Source organism: Mesoplodon mirus, assembly GCF_964341445.2.
Source record: "Mesoplodon mirus genome assembly, chromosome: 9".
Lineage (NCBI taxonomy): Eukaryota > Metazoa > Chordata > Mammalia > Artiodactyla > Ziphiidae > Mesoplodon > Mesoplodon mirus.
In genome coordinates, this window is record NC_138985.1 from 100697316 (window position 1) to 100715055 (window position 17740).

Genomic DNA, 17740 nt, shown 5'->3' on the forward strand with positions numbered 1-17740 from the left:
AGGCTATGCATACTTCCAACTGTAATAGAAACCTCTAAACGGTTTTCCAAAATGGCTGTACTAATTTGAATGCCAATCAGGAGTGCAGGAAAATTCCAGTTACTTTACATCCTTCCCAACATGGTCAGTCTTTTTAATTTCATGTTTTTTAAGTTATCTTTTCAAACTTTTTTTTTTTAATTTATTTTTGGCTGCGTTGGGTCTTCGTTGCTGCATGCGGGCTTTCCCTAGTTGCAGCGAGCGGGGGCTACTCTTCATTGCAGAACACGGGCTCTAGGTGTGCAGGCTTCAGGAGTTGTCGCATGCAGGCTCAGTAGTTGCCGCATGCAGGCTCAGTAGTTGTGGTGCATGGGCTTAGTTGCTCTTCGACATGTGGGATCTTCCCGGACCAGGGAGAAGACCCATGTCCCCTGCATGTGGAGAAAAGGGAACCCTCTTGCACTGTTGGTGGAAATGTAAATTGATATAGCCACTGTGGAGAACAGTATGGAGGTTTCTTTTTTTTTTTGCTGTACGTGGGCCTCTCACTTCTGTGGCCTCTCCCGTTGCAGAGCACAGGCTCCAGACGCACAGGCTCAGGGGCCATGGCTCACGGGCCCAGCTGCTCCGCGGCATGTGGGATCTTCCCGGACTGGGGCACGAACCTGTGTCCCCTGCATCGGCAGGCAGACTCTCAACCACTGCGCCACCAGGGAAGCCCTGGAGGTTTCTTAAAAAACTAAAAATAGAACTACCATATGACCCAGCAATCCCACTACTGGGCATATACCCTGAGAAAGCCATAATTCAAAAAGAGTCATGTACCAAAATGTTCATTGCAGCTCTATTTACAATAGCCAGGACATGGAAGCAACCTAAGTGTCCATCGACAGATGAATGGATAAAGAAGATGTGGCACATATATACAATGGAATATTACTCAGCCATAAAAGGAAACGAAATTGAGTTATTTGTAGTGAGATGGATGGACCTAGAGTCTGTCATACAGAGTGAAGTAAGTCAGAAAGGGAAAAACAAATACTGTATGCTAACACATATACATGGAATCTAAAGGGAAAAAAAAGTCATGAAGAACCTAGGGGCAAGATGGGAATAAAGACACAGATTTACTAGAGAATGGACTTGAGGATATGGGGAGGGGGAAGGGTAAGATGTGACAAAGTGAGAGAGTGGCATGGACATATATACACTACCAAACGTAAAATAGATAGCTAGTGGGAAGCAGCCACACAGCACAGGGAGATCAGCTCGGTGCTTTGTGACCACCTAGAGGGGTGGGATAGGGAGGGTGGGAGGGAGGGAGACGCAAGAGATATGGGGATATATGTATATGCATAACTGATTCACTTTGTTATAAAGCAGAAACTAACACACCATTGTAAAGCAATTATACTCCAATAAAGATGTTAAAAAAATAAAAGATCCTTTGGGGGGCTAATTAAGGGGTGACTATTTCATCACCAAAGAATTCTATTTTTAAAAAAAAGAATATTTCAGAAAGTGATAAGGCTATGAAAAAAAGAAAGTAATGTGATGGAGAGTGACTTTTAATGATCAGGATGATCTTTCTGAAGAGGCAATGTGTAAGGCCAGTAATAAGCCATTGCAGTAGAGCAGGTAAGAGGTGATGTGGCGTTGAAAAGGATTTTAGTAGTGAAATGGGAAAAAAAAATTTATCTGATGGATTTGGCACACATTTTGGAGGTAAAGGCAACAGGATTTGCTGATGGACACTGCAGCTGTAGGTCCACTAATAGGGGGTAAGTCAGTGGGGCTTTGGTGATTGATTGAATGGTGATGACAGAAAGGGAGGGGTCCAGGGCAGCTCTTGAACGTGTGGCTCAGAAAACTGAGGGGACAGAGCTTGCTATTAACTGACAGTGGAAACGTGGACAGAAGAGGCTCCAGACGAAGATGAAGAGATCAGGTCTATGAATGTTGTATTTGAGGGGCCTGCAGGATATTCAAGTGGCTATCAGGTAACTGGCCACCTGGGTCTGAAGTTCAAGGAGATGCTCTTGGTTGTAGATAAATTTGGGGGAGGTAATAGGTACATAGATAGCTAAAGCCACTGGACTCCTCAGTTATCAGTAGATGACCCCAGGAGACCTGGAAAATAAGACCAGCAGGGAGAAGGCATAACCAGGAAACATGACAAAGAATGAGTAGCAGGTGGAAGAGACAATGTTCACAGATGAGCTTGAACAGGATTATGCCCATTAAATAACATTAAGTGTAAAATCTAGCCCCTAACTATTGAAAGTATGCGTGTTCATGTTAACAAAGATCAGAAGAAGAAAGCTGGGAAGAATGTAAAGAGTTAGCGTTCAGTATTTATTAGGGTCTTTCTAATTTTTTTTGTTGCCTAAATTTAGTGTCAGAAAAATTAAACATAAAATTTAGGACTTCCCTGGTGGTCCAGTGGCTAAGACTCCATGCTCCCAATGCAGGGGGCCTGGGTTCAATCCCTGGTCAGGGAACTAGATCCCACATGCCGCAAAAAGATCCTGCATGCAGCAACTAATAGACCCCGCACGCGGCAACAAAGATCCCACATGCTACAACTAAGACCCGGCGCAGCCAAATAAATAAATAAATATTAAAAAAAATTTTTTTAATGTTCTCCTACTGCCTTATTTATTGCCAAATATATAATGCTTCAGTGGGAAGGGTCATCACTTTCCTGGGCTCTGAAAGTCAGGGCTTTTGGATAACGATGACATCAAAGATGGTACAAGGGCACCTAGATTGCTTCTGGATGCAAAACCTCTAGTCAGTAGCCAGCAGGGGTCTGAGGAGGGTGGCAGAGCATCCCCACCTTCTCACCTGGACAAATGGCTCAGCTGGGAGGAGACAATTACAGAAGTTCCCACAGGCGTGAGCCAGTTATGGAATTGCAGACCCGAGTATCCACGAGGGAGACTCTAAAAGGGGTGGTAGCTGTGTCCCTCCACTGAAGACCCAGTGGGGAGAGAATGTTCATCCCAGATGCATTCCTGAGCTTCTGTCATTCTAGTGAAACCAGCCAGCAGAATGTTTCCTGAGGAAGGGGTTACGGTGTTCTAAATGCTGCTGCTGGATGATATACATCCTGGCTCAGAAAACCTTGGAATTGGACTTCTGGTGTCAAGCATCCCTAATGCTCTTTGGTTGGTACCAAGTCATAGGAGTATGCTAATCAAAGAACAATCAACCAACCAGAAGAAACACCATGTACACCATATCCTACAGGATCAGAAGACTGATCAGAAGAATTCCCATTTTACCTTACCTGAGACAAGGGGAGCATAGAGCATATAGCCTCGATATTTTGTAGGCAAAACTTCAGTCTTTATGATTAGCCTAAACAGGAAGGGGGAAAAATACAATCATGCTTTGATAAAACCAAGTAACTTTTTTTAAAAAAATCATAATTTTTCTTGTCACAGGGATAAAGAATTCAAAAACATAAATATTCATCATTGTAACATGATAAGAAATAGGTGTGTTGGTCTCTGTCCCTGGTTCCTGCTAACCTGGAAACCTTGGGATTTCCTGGGTGACAGGAGCATCATTTGTTCTACTGCAGTGACTCTTGATGAGCCCTTGATGGGGGCTGGTCGAGAAAAATCAAGCCATGATTAAAATCTTGGAACTTTCAGCCCTAACCTCCACTCCTCTGGAGAGAAGAGCGGGGCTGGAAAATGAGTTAATAATCAATCATGCCTATGTGATGAAGCCTCCATAAAAAATTCCTAACATACAGGGTTTGGAGAGCTTCCAGGTTGGTGACCATAGCTATGTGCTGGGAGGTGGTGCACCACAAACTCCACGGGGACAGATGCTCCTGTTCTTGGGATCCTTCCAAACCTCGCCCTGTGTATATCTCCTCCTTATTTATGTTTCCTTTAAAATATCCTTTGTAATAGACCTACAATTAGTAGACTGTTTTCCTGGATTCTCTGAGACACTCTAGCAAATTATTGAACCTGAGGAGTTTGTGGGAACTTCCAATTTGTAGCAAGTCAGACAGAAGTTGTGGGTAACCTGGGGACCTACTACTTGTGATTGGTGTCTGAAGTGGAGGACAGTCTTGTGGGACTGAGCCCTAAACCTGTGGGGTCTACGCAAACTCCAGCGAGGGACAGAATTGAATGGAATTATAGGACGCCCAGCTGGTGTTGGAGAATTGGTTGGCATGTAAAGAAATCCACACGTTTGGTGTCAGAAGTGAAGTATTGGCAGAATTACTGAGTGAGTGTGTAAAGAAAAACAGAAGAGATTTTTCCCTGTACGATCATACACCAAAATACAATTATTAACCCATGTAAGAGAACAATATAAAATAAACTTCTAAGTGCTCTTCTGTTTACATTTTTATTCCCAAAGTTATTTTAAACCTTCAACCATTTAAGAGATATTAGCCTCATTTCTTTCACCAAGAGAAACACTGTCAAAATATTTTGCCAAGCCTGATTCCCTTTTCTAAAACATATGTGGGAAATTAAAATACGCCCAAGAGAAAGCAAATAGTTTCTCCAACTAATGATGACAGTCAAAGCACAGGTTTCTAATTAAGTACATATTAATTTTTTTAATAGAAGAACAAATGGACTTATATCTCATCTGTTTTCTAATTGTTCTCCTCTGTTGCAGTTATTAACCAGGGTTTGGAGTTTTAACATATTTATTGAGCTGCTTCCTAAGGGATGTTTTCAAATTCTACTTAACTTCTCCACCTTTAGGGCTCCAGAGCACAGAGTGATGCTTAACTTATGCCCCCAGAGAAGAACGATTCTTTCCCTAACACATTAGGGTAATAATTAGGTGCTTTGACATCTCCTAATATATTCTAAGGGCAACTTGCTCCAAGGCACCCAGGAGAAAATAGCTTGAGGAGCCTTGTTAATTTAAGGGAGGCTCCCAAGTTGCTGAACATTTAGCATTACGACTTTCACGTCCCTGAATGATGAGGTATTACACACCTATCCCAGGGCAGAAAAAGGACAAGCAGCTGCATAGCTGTTTCAATCTGTCTCACCTGCTCTGCAAATTCACTTTGACACAGTCTTCACAGTTACAGGGCCATGGCACTTTAAAATAGTTATTCCTGAATGTTACAGGTGCTGATGGTCAAACTAAAGTCTTCCAGAAATTCTCAAGAAATTAATGGATTGTGTCTGGGTTGACATTTTTGTTACCTACCTCGTACGGCCCTTTTTGTTAGCATATAGTCTAACAAAATATTATTTATCTAAAAAATGCTGATCAGCCTTAGGAACAAAGAAATTAACACATGCTCAATCTAGCACCCTGCTAGCCTCACCATCAAACAACATTTTGAGGGGCAAAGAGCTCCTAGTGGAATAAGCAGCCATCACTGGGGGGGAAAAAAAAACTCAAAAATGATTAGCACAGGTGAAGTCTATAAATTTGCAACTTATTGATGCTCAGTCTATTAACCACAGTGAATGTGGTTAACAGACTAAGTGGATGTGTCTCTGGGTGTTCACATATCTCCCCCTGTGGTCCTCTAGGTGATGACTTTACCTTTGGGCATGGCCAGGCACGCCACAGACCACCATCGTCCACAGGAAGACAAACCAGATGTATGAGGGAGAGAATGGGGTCAGCAAGAAGTAGACTCCCCACAGCAACGAGATGAGCAAAATCTGAAGCAACAAAATGAGACATTAATGGGACCCGCCCCCATGGAAGGTCAGGAAGCAAACCTAACTTCTGAAGGTGACTTTTAGTTTCATCCAGATGTTTGCTTCTCTGTGGAGCTAATCTTTAGCGAGCTTACTGATCACTCACAATCATCAGACAATACAATCCATATCATTTTATTGTCTGAAAGCCCAGACATTCCGAGTTTAGACCATTCTTCAAAACTCCCCACAGCCTCCGCCCTCACAGGTGGCAGGAACCTGAACTTGTAAATCAGAATGCAGAACCTTGTCCTCCCTGCTTACAGGGATGTTGGGAGCACAATGAAGCACTGTGCTGGAATGAGTATAAGGAGAAAATGTAAGGATTTGCTTTTTCTCTAATTGTAAGAACAGTACAAGTTTATAGTAGAAAATATGGGAAAAAGAAAAAGATATAAAAATATTTAAATCACTTTTGATTCTGCAACCCAGAGAAAATACTATTAACACAGTTTTATCCTATTTTCACTGATTATACGGGAAAACATAATCTTAATAGCTGCAAAATATTCCAGTGAAAAGACATACTATAATCCATGTAATATAATGCATAAACCTTTCCCCTCTGGTTGAATGTTGAAGTGGTTTCACATTTTCTATTAAAATCAGCTGTGACAATGTCTGTGCATAAATCTTTGTGGTTCTCTGATGACCTAAACAGTCTAGATTTCTGGAAGACAAATTATCAGATGAGGAGAATGGATATTCTCAAGGTTCTTGGCTTATGCTACCAAATTGATGGTCAGAAAAATTACATCAATTGTATGTGAGGGTGTCTAGACACTTGCAGGCTTCTTTAAGAAAAGTAAAACTTCCTTATGGATTTGGTGTTTGATATGGCTTTGATAACAGGAAAAAATGATATCTTGCTATGTAATTTTGCTTCTAATAACTCCTGTGATTGAGTTTTTCAAGGTTTCTTGACCATTTGTCTGTCTCTTTTTGTAAAATGCCTTTTTGTGCTCTCCACATTTTTTTGAGATACTTGTGGTTTCATATTAATTTGTAAGAATCTATGATATTTTGTGCACTTCAAAACATACATCCAAGCCTATTACTGTTTTGTGGGGGACTTCTCCCTTTGTATTTACACCTAGAGAGGTCTTCACCACCAGAAATCAGACAAGAAGAGAAGAGAGACCTGGGCTTATCATCAGAAGACATAGTTTTGTCTTGATGTTGAATCTCAATACATGTGTGACATCAAGCAAGTGGGTTAGTTTCAAAGCTACACCCAAGTTAACTAATGTGAAACCGCTTATGTTTATACATGCAATTTTCACATTCTGCCTGCTATGTTCTAACTATGCTCATCCATCAGCTGTACACCCGGACTATGGGGACCAGGTATGGGGACAGGTATCTCGGGGAAGGATGAGAAAGCAAGAAGACAAGCCTGGAATTCAGGCATGTGGTGTCAGAGAAGGATGTTTCCGTACTTTCTAACTTGGGTATTGATAGAGAAATGTCCACAAAAGAAAAGCAGTGGTGATGTCACCACAAAAGAATACACAAAAGAAAATTCTAAATCATCCTTCAAAGCCAACCTACCTTCCAGCGGCCATATCTGTCAGCCAAGAGGCCAAAGAGGATGCTGAATACCATGTAGCCAAAAAACACCATCTGGAGGTGGGGTGAAAAGAAATTATCCTCTAAGCAGCGTTTTTATAATATGCTAATTACTACCTTAAGCATTCACCCCCCTGAACTGAAAGAAGACGGGAAACGTGGGAGGATTGGAAGCTGAAGAACAGGCTTTCACAAAGCTCTCTCCTGACTCCTGTATAACACGTTCAGGGCTTCAGAGGTTGATGATGCCCACACCTGAAGTCACTGACACCAGGTAGAAACAGGGGTCCTAGAAGCAGGTAACTGCTTTGCCTCTGATCCAAGATGACGGCACTGGCCTCATTTCACTCAGATGTACAATTGTGAATTTCCATTTTAATAAGAAGACTCAAAAAGTCTATTCATGCATGCTCTGCCTTATTCCTCACACAAGTTGAGATGTCTAGAAGCAGTCTTCCTTTAGGTTATTACAGGGAAACCTAACTTTCAACAAACACCAAAACCAGTCATCCATTTAGAAACATTCTTCATCACTAATATAAACCTACTTTTTTCCTTACTTGTTCTCACAATAGCTTTTCCTTGGTAAAATTCAAGAACTTGGGTATGATACCAGCCATGTAACTCAGCCTGAGCTGTACTTTTATGTGTATGCCTTTAGGTGACTTATTTTTCTGCCTTCAGCAGTTCCAAGCTTTACTTAACTCTCCTTTCTAGCAAGATTCCTGACTGATTGCTTCCAGAGTAATCAAAGGAAAGGTGTTAGCTGGCATTTCTAACACTTTTTCCGTGAAAAAGCTCTTTCTCTGCTGCCTGCTTTGCTTTTTCTTTTTCCCCCTTACTCTTCATAAGGAAGACTCAAAAGCATTTCTTTTACAGGGAACTATTAAAAAAATCATATTTATACTTGAACAACAAAAGCCATACTTTTCCTCTATGCACTGTTCTCTCTAGGATAGAGTTGAAGGAAGGAGAAGCCAATATTTTCAATGCCCAGCCTGGGATAGATGCCGCACCGTAATGAAATCTAGTCAGTCCTCAGCAAAATGATAAAAATGAGGACAATGGGACACATTTTGCATAAATCCAAATTTATTCATTATGAAGGGCTCTTTTTATTCTGGAATAATTTTCTTTCTGATTGTTGGTATTAACATGCCGTTATCATTTATTTTTATTTGTATTTTTTGAAAGATGACGGTAGTTGATAGCAAGATTTTCTGCCTCTTTCTCTTGGTTGGAGGTCAAATTTTTCCTCCTACCCTTCTACATTCTTTGGCTGGTCTAATAATTAAATTGATTTATGACAGATTGACAGGAGAAAAGCAAGTTTAAGTTTGTATGTACAGGAGTCCCATAAAAATATAAGACCCAAGGGCAAGTTGGACAGTTGAGGCTTATATGAGCTGAGGAATGGGAGGGGACCTGGGGCTTCAAGGGGGGGGTGGTAATTCACAGGACAATAAGAAGAACAGATGTTTGGTAATTAGATATTTGCCTTGCCACACAGATAGGTCATTCAGATGAAAGTCATCTCTGGGAATAACTCTCTCTCTCTGAGCCAGGCCCCCTATCTAAATTCTTTTAGGTAGTTAAGGGAAATGTAAAAGTTTTTCTTGAGTCGGCTGGGTCTTGATTGCCTTCAGCTCAAAATAATCCACATGCCAAAGGGGCATATTTTGGGGTCACATGTTCTGCTCCCTTCTCCTCTTCTTCTGATGGCCTTCCTTGTCAAATATATATATTTTTAATCTTAACCCTATGTCAGCCACTCAATTTTTTTGAAAAGTCATATCAGTTGGTGAATCTCCAAACTTTGGGTTTGGAGCAGTTTCTATTGTGGAACCTGAAATTATCAAACTCCCTCCAAGAAGGGAAAGGTGAACTAACTTTTCTTTCCTTTTAATCAACTTGAATAATAGGAAACAACAGACAAACTGCCTGTGGCAGGGAGGAAATTAGTTCTTAGGACTTAAAATACTTTTGTTTATTGAGATGCTGTGTTGTGTTAATAACACCGTATTAAAGTGAATTAGCTGATTAATAAAAGTAAAGGAAACAGGGACTTCCCTGGCGGTCCAGTGGTTAAGACTTCGCCTTCTAATGCAGCGGGTGCGGGTTCGATCCCTGGTCGGGGAGCTAAGATCTCACGTGCCTCGTTGCCAAAAAACCAAAACATAAAACAGAAGCAATACTGTAACAAATTCAATAAAGACTTTAAAAATGGTCCACATCAAAAAAAAATCTTTAACAGCAACAACAACAAATAAGAGTCAAGTAAAATTAAATTCAAATTTTACTCTGTTCTCTCGCATAAGTGACAGATTTTTACTCCTTCTTGGTTTCTTTCCATTCAGTGTAAAAAAGTGACTTTCCTAAGGCTGAGTTCTTTACTATTAAGACTGTCTAGAGAATAAACCTTAACACCAAGCCTATGTGAACCCCAAAGCTTGTGAACTCTAATCCTGGGGACCACATAGAGACGTGGATTAATCTCTCCCTCTCTCTCTCTCTCTCTCTCTCCCTCTCTCTCTCTCTCTCTCCTCTCCCCTCCCACTCCCCTACCTTGGAGGGCCTGCTCTTTTCTACAGTTTTGTTTCTCCAGCACTAACTCTCTTATTCACAAAAAATGTGAGGGACATAATTCACCCACAATCCTTAAGGCCTTAAGTCTTCATGGCCAGACCGTCCAGAAAGTGGAGCTGAAGTTGGGGGAAGGGAAGCCTGGGAGATGGTGAAAATGCTGCCTCTTTGTTAAACCAGTCTGAGCCCCTCCTGTTAGCAAGGTTGTGGTCAGTGAGCCCAGGGGACAGATGGGACTCATAGCCAGGATGACAGAGACTCAATGACAGGAGGAGGCAAGGAACTTGGAGCAGGGAGCAGTCACATCTTGGGTGAGTTGAATTACCTAGAGAAAAGACTTGTGAGCTGTGACCCACCTAACAAGGGAAGCCATGTTACTGCTGACATCGAGGAGCCTCTTTAGGCACCAGTAGGAACAGCATAAAAGCAACCAACGAGATGTGAGCTGTAAATATAGAAATGGTACCATAAAATATAGTTTCGTGACAGTGGCAGATGCAAACACCACACCTGGACCACCAACATTCTCAGGAATGAAGACGTGCAGACCTACAAACCAGCTGTGGTACGCTGATAACTACACAAAACGTTACAGCAGTGACGTTAAAGCTACAAGGGTGGACAAGGCATGTCCACAACTGTACATATTTTATACGTAAAGGAAAACAGAATGCAAGGAGTCACTTAACTATTGGTACAAGCCCTAATAAGGTCTTTAGTTATTTTTATTTATACCCTCTCTCTCTTCTAAAAGTATTAGGAAAACTTAAAAATGGAACAAGTGCAATTTTAAAGAAGGAAACAGAGCTAAAAGAATAAAGGCAGATTTGTACATTTGCTGCCACGATTAGGCATAAAATTGGGCTCCAAATTTCCTGGCCTCCAGGACACAGAAATAAACACAACTGGGCATATAATATACATTATCTGGGAGGAGAACAGAGATCAGTTCCTCAGGTGAGGGGGAATTTTTCCTAGTACCCAATACAGGTGGGAATTCCCAGGTAAAATTTGGTTAAGGCAGTAAGTGAGAGGGTAGGGGCCCCCCTTAACCCACAGCCTTCTGTAGCCCCCCAGGGGTTGGGGGTGAGGGAGGTCTTAGTCTCTTGCAGCCTTACCCTCCTTCAAGGCCTCTGCCATCTGATTGTCATCCTCTACCCATCACCAACTACCTACCTCCCAGACGTTCCCCTCCTTCAGCGAGGAGTTGGCATCTGGCTCATGGGATTTCTCTCTGTTAAGTCTCGCCTTCATGAAAACCAGCTTCAATACTCAAGTAAATGAATGCACACACACACACACACACACACCACACACAGTGTGCTGGCAATTACTTGGTGCTTAATAAATACCTCTTGAAAGAATGATGAGTAACATCCTTAAATCCATTTCATAGCAAAACTTAGTGTTCAATTCATAAAGCTATTCATGACGGTCTTTGAGAAAAATTTAACGCATAACACACACAATTCATTGAGAGTAAGTTGGTGATTGGTTAGGTCACTATGGCCTGAGTAGGCTGTCAGTGATCTGACTTGAACCATGACTAACCCATGGCTAAGGCTCACTTTCTCTGATTTGCAGCTGTCTCTTCCGGGCTCTTGCTAGGGTCTGGAAAATGAGCAGTTCAAGGTTATGCTCCCTAGAGGAAACGAGAAACAGGAGAAAGGCCTCAAATGCTAGTTTGGGCCTGCAAACGCATGAGTTTGGGAAGCCACCACACCAAGTGGAGATGGATCCTCTGGCTCTCAGCCCAGTGGGATCAGAAAGGAAACAGAAGCTCTGGGTCCTCACCTGGTTTATTCTCAGCACAGGAAGCAGTCACTTACCGTGGTCACTAACGCCACCTGCCAATTCTCCAGCTGCCATTCACAGTGGATGACAGGAGACACAACCGCTATTAACATGATCTCCATGGCCTCAGCAACCTTAAAGAAGGAGGGAAAACACCATGTCAAAGAGCTAGCTTGTCATCACTTCTTCCCACATCTGTCTGTCCATCATCCTTCTAGTCCTAAACTCCTCCTTCCCCTACCCCACATAGGGAGGACCTATTATGTACCGATTCAGCACTGCTAGTTGGATAAAGAAGGACAGAAGAACTTTGGTTTTCATGGATGTAATATTTATGGTTTGAACAATTTGAGAGTATCCCTCAAGATTTATGACACGTATTCCCTTGTGACGTTGTTGATCTATGTTTTTGCATTTAACACTATGAAGGTGTTGTGTGGGAGCCACTTAGCTGGCAGGTGACCCTAGCTAGCCACCAGCATCCACGTCAACCCAGCATTGCTGTTTTATACTCATCATCATCAAGATCTTAGAGCATATCCCTTGCAAATGGATCTTTGAAATAGTCCCTGATTTCAAGAAGCTGGGATGGAGAGGCAAGATTTATGAAAGCTAGAAAAAAAGCAATGAGTACAAAACAATATGAGTTCATCATCAGGAAAGAATGACTATAGAGCAAAATTAATGCTAAAGTTAGTGCTACCCTGGGTAGGAGTGTGGAGGGATAAATTAGGAGTTTGGGATTAACAGATATACAATACTATATATAAAATAGATAAACAGGGCTTCCCTGGTGGCACAGTGGTTAAGAATCCACCTGCCAATGCAGGGGACACGGGTTTGAGCCCTGGTCCAGGAAGATCCCACATGCCGCGGAGTGGCTGGGCCTGTGCGCCACAACTACTGAGCCTGCGCTCTGGAGCCCGCGAGCCACAACTACTGAGCCCGTGCACCTAGAGCCCGCACTCCACAACAAGAGAAGTCACCGTGATAAGAAGCCCGCGTATCACAACGAAGAGTAGCCCCCGCTCACTGCAACTAGAGAAAGCCCGCGCACAGCAATGAAGACCCAACGCAGCCCAAAATGAATAAACTAAACTCAAAAAAAAAAAAAAAAGATAAGCAACAAGGACCCACTGTTAGCACAGGGAACTACATTCAATATCTTGTAATAACCTATAATGGAAAAGAATCTGAAAAAGAATATATATATTCATATATATATATATATACACACACACATATGTATACATAATATATATAAAACCGAATCACTTTGTTGTATACCTGAAATTTATACAACATTGTAAATCAACTATACTTCCATTAAAAAAAAAAAAGATTAAATGTCAGACCCAACAGAAACTACAGGAGAAATAGAAGTTCTATAGCTAGCAAAAAAAAAATGGGGGGGTATTGAATTCCCAGAAGATAGAACACAGATATTCATTTGCTCATAACCAAACAACTGCCGAAGGTGAAAGAAAAGTATTTGGGGATTATCTACCCCACAGGGTTCCCGCTCCCTCTCACATCCCTCCCTTAGTGGACAACCCCGAGCTGGAGGGAAGTGGAAGACTACATGTCCGATGATGAATTAGCTTTGGAGACTCAGAGGATCTCCAAGCACTCACCCCCATGCTGCCCATGATCAGAAAGAGGGCAATGTGGAAACATCCGAATCCAATGGTCTCCACGGCGTCCTCCACAGTGAATGTCTTTGACTCTAACAAGGAAAGGCAAAGTGAAAGCAACAGCCTCTGTGGGAAGGGAATGTATGCAGATTATCACTCACCCCAGAGGATGTTGGAAAACCAATTTGTTATTATAAAGATAGTAAATACAGGGAAGAGGGGGAATTAAACGGTAACTTGAGGACCAGAGATTTCTATGATCCCCTTACCTTTTGGCTGTGGCTCTGGGGTCCCCAGGTTCAACTCCCGAAGGCTAATGATGGTGACCGGCTCTGTCCGTTTGGCTGCCATCTTCTAAATGGTTCAAATTCCCCACACAGCTTCCCTGCAGGAAACAGGGGAGGGAAAATGCTGGAAACAGGGGAAGGAAGAAGGAAAGAAATAAAATCTAGTGTATATTCTCCTTTAATCTTCATAGAAAATCAGTGAAGTAGGTATTATAATTTATCACTATTTTACAGGGAAAAACCTGAAACATGGACAAGTTAAATCATGGAGAGATTGAATGGCCAAATGAGAGAACTGGGCCCTGGTGGCTAGTAATCAACCTGGAGAGGGGGGCCAGGTAAGCTCTTGACAGTTTAACCAATAGTGTCCTCTAACTGGGAATGAAGGTAGGCTTTGCTACAGAAAAATAATCACAATAGCCAATGCTTTACATCTTCATAGATCCTACGGTTTACAGTGTAATCATATGTTATAGCGTGCTTTCTCACCTTATTTTCATTTAATTCTGACAGAAACCCATGGAGCACTTCTTTTTATCTCCCTCCCCACCCCTTTTTGGGTATTTAATCCTAAAAAAAAAATCTTAACCCTAAAAATTAAAAGGAAAATAAAACAAGGAAAGCTGAAATTAGTGAAAAATTTTTTTCAAATGTCTTTAACATAGTAATTTAACTCTATATCCCTAGTGGGATAAACAGATATCCTAATCTGTTCTCAGTAATTATACTGTTAGTAATAATGTTGATATCATTATTTTGATACTAGTACATATTATAGGATAAAGCAATTATGTTACAATTATTAGGAACCAAGATTTTCAGTGTAAGAAGATACAAAAATCAAAGAAGTTATATAAAGACTTTATATCCTAATTTTGAATTGCAAATATCAATGACTTCATTATGTATCATATACATACACACACACACACACACACACATACACACACAAAGAAGAATGGTTGCAAAGAACTGAAGCCCATCAAAGATATAAAAATTTTAGGATTACTAAAATGATAATCTCACTGATCACCTTTGGAGAATACTAAGAAACCAACTCGTTATTCTGAAAACTAGTAAATATCTTGCCTTTCTTGTACAGATTGTCTGTATTTCAGGGTAACCAAACAGTTGGTGAAAGAAAAGTATTTTTTAATTTCAGCTAAAACATCCTAAAGAAGGATAGAATTAAATTATGATTTTACAACTCCTAAAGAAATAATGGATCCAGGCAATGACCATCAACGGCTGATAAACTACTAGGTGAAAGGCTGAGAGAGTAATTTACTCAGATGGAGAAGACTTATAACACCTGAACCCAACAATGGCTCCTCATGCCACGGAAAGAGATGATCAGATGTGATGTTCCTGATGAGATGCACAAGGAAGGAAATACACAACATCACCAGTGAGGTAGTCTCATCAAGAGAAATTGAACATGAACCTGAACAAGCCCCTAGCTCTAACTACCAGTTTACACAGGGGATGAAGAAACATATGAAACTATACCATGTGGATGCAATAAGAAAAATCCAGAATGCTAGAAGTTCTACAGGTTAATGACCCAACTTCTTCAATAAATAAATGGCAAGAAAAAAAGAGGAAAGGAGAACCTACAGACTAACAGAAAGGAGACAAACCAACCAAATACATTAGTTAATTTGTTTGGATCCTCGTCCAGACAAACCAATTGTAAAACAACAACAAGAAAGCAAAAGAGATGATAGAAAATCAGGGAAATGCAAGCAAGTTTGAAAGTTTGATGATATTAAGGGATTACTGATGACATCATTAGGTGTGACAATGATATTATGGTCACAGTAGAAAAAAATCCTTACCTTTTAGAGATACCTGCTGAAATATTTACAGATGAAATTTGATGTCTGGGATTTGTTTTAAAATAATTCAGTGGTGGGTTGGGAATAGAGTGCAAAAGAAGGAGATGGGTGTATAGATGAAAAAAGAATGGCCATATGGTGAAAATTATTGAAGGGGATAGTGGGTGTGAAACCGTGCACCTCAGATTGGGACTTGAACCCACGCGGCCAGACTCAAACCTGGCCAAAACCCAGTCTTCCAACTGAGATCACACACCTGGTCTCAGGACTTAATGAAACTCAGGTTCTTGATGTCTCATCGCAGAAAGAATTCAGTGAGAGACAAAGTGATAGGTAAGAAGTGAATTTATTTAGAGAGAAACACACTCCACAGACAGAGTGTGGGCCATCTCAGAAGGTGAGAAAGGCACCAGGGTATGGAGTTGTCAGTTTTTATAGGGGTGTGTAATTTCCTAGGCTAATGAGTGGGAGGAGTATTCCAGCTATTTTAGAAAGGGGTGGGGATTTCCAGGAACTGGGCCACCGCCCACTTCTTGATCCTTATGGTCGGTCTTGGAACTGTCATGGCTTCTGTGGGTGTGTCATTTAGCTTGCTGATGTGAGTGTGTACTGAGGCTCAAGGTCTAGTGCAGTGTTGTCTGCCATCTTGGACCCATTTGGTTCTAATCAGTTTATGTCCTGTCCTCGGGCTATGTCATTCTTTCAAAGGTTGTGCCCTACCTCCTTCCCTCTTGTTTCAGGTACATTGGGGTTTATTTGACTATCCTCTGCTTTTGAAGATGTGTAATATTTTTCAAAGTAAATAATTCAAAAAATGAGGTTCTGAGATTCTTAAGTAACTTTTCAAATGTCAGACCGCTAAGAAGCAGCAGAATCAGAACTCAAAGATCCCCTTTCCCCAGAACACAGAAATAGCTGCAGAGCAGTTGTAGAGAAGCACGTCAAGGTCATCAATGTTTGCCAAGTGCCAGCTCTGTATCTTGTTGTGTGGGCTCCTGTGGAGACTTTGTAGGAGGGTCTGACAGTGTTCCCTTCCCTAAGAAGTTTTTTTTTTTTTTTTTTTTTTTTTTTTTTGCTGTACGCGGGCCTCTCACTGTTGTGGCCTCTCCCGTTGCGGAGCACAGGCTCCGGACGCGCAGGCTCCGGACGCGCAGGCTCAGCGGCCATGGCTCACGGGCCCAGCCGCTCCGCGGCATATGGGATCCTCCCAGACCGGGGCACGAACCCGTATCCCCTGCATCGGCAGGCGGACTCTCAACCACTGCGCCACCAGGGAGGCCCTCCTAAGAAGTTTTTAGTCTAGCTGGGGACACAAAAGATACACATAAAAACAACTATACTGTAAAGTAGATATTATTTGTTTTCTTAAAACACTGTCACAGAGACACAAATATTCCCAGATGGGAGAGAAATCAATAACGCTCAGAAATGAGTTCATGAAATCCTCTCTACCAAGGGAGACCATGAAAAGTACAAAAAGCTGTTATTTTCACAGGGTGGAAAAAGTAAAAATGATTGGTCTCTCAGCCCATCTGAGAGGCTGAAATTCACAAAGATACACTGTTCTAGAAACTCCTACTGCTCCCTTTCCAGAAGTTGTCCAAATACCCTTTGGAGGGGTGTTCTTTATCTGGTAACTTTTAAAATAAAGTAGTTATGAGAAAAATCAGCTTAATTTGATTATAAAAAGGACTTCAGAACACATTAAAAATTGGCTATGACTATCATGTTTTGAGATGATAAACTACTAACTTAATCAAAATATGAAAATGAGGTCATTCAGTAAGAATTAGATGGTGGTGATGGTTGCACAACCTTGCGACTATACTAAAAATCACTGAATTATACACTCTAAAATGATGAATCTTTTTGTATATAAATTATATCCATTTTTTTCTGAAGAATAGCCATGCCAATCGCAGTAGCCAACTTAAAAACCAAAAGTGATTCTGGCCATTTTTAGTGTTAGAGAATAAAAGAATTTAGTTTGGTGGGAAAATAATTTTTTAAAACCGCAGTAAGTTCATCTTAAGTTCAGTTACAACTAAAATGCTTAGCAGTAAATTCAATATTCAATCAACACTTAATCTCTTCTACCAGTCAAGTTTTATGACTTCTCATAGCAGTCTAAACATGTTTTACAATTTTAACAATCATGAAGGCTTATGTTTTAGAGAGTAATAAAACAATCTCCAGCAAGTCTGTTGCTAAAGTATTGAGTGGCAAGAAAAGAAACCCAGGAAATCTGCCACTTACTATTAAGTTTTAATTTGATGTGTGTGTTTTAACTGATTAGGTAGCTCCATGGGTCATAAACACCCTACATATTTTCCTTCTCTTATCAG

The 17740-nt window shown here is 41.1% G+C and overlaps 1 protein-coding gene across 1 annotated transcript in view; it reads right to left on the reverse strand.

Annotated features, from left to right (window-relative positions):
- The window catches only part of SVOPL (SVOP like), a gene marked incomplete at both ends in the record, with an annotated part of 62482 nt that extends 48861 nt beyond the window's left edge, over positions 1–13621 (reverse strand). Inside the window, 6 exon segments of the mRNA XM_082632249.1 lie at positions 3272–3342; positions 5530–5651; positions 7242–7313; positions 11672–11770; positions 13271–13362; positions 13540–13621. Of these exon segments, the coding sequence (XP_082488375.1) occupies positions 3272–3342; positions 5530–5651; positions 7242–7313; positions 11672–11770; positions 13271–13362; positions 13540–13621 (538 nt within the window).
- Positions 13622–17740: the final 4119 nt, after the last annotated feature.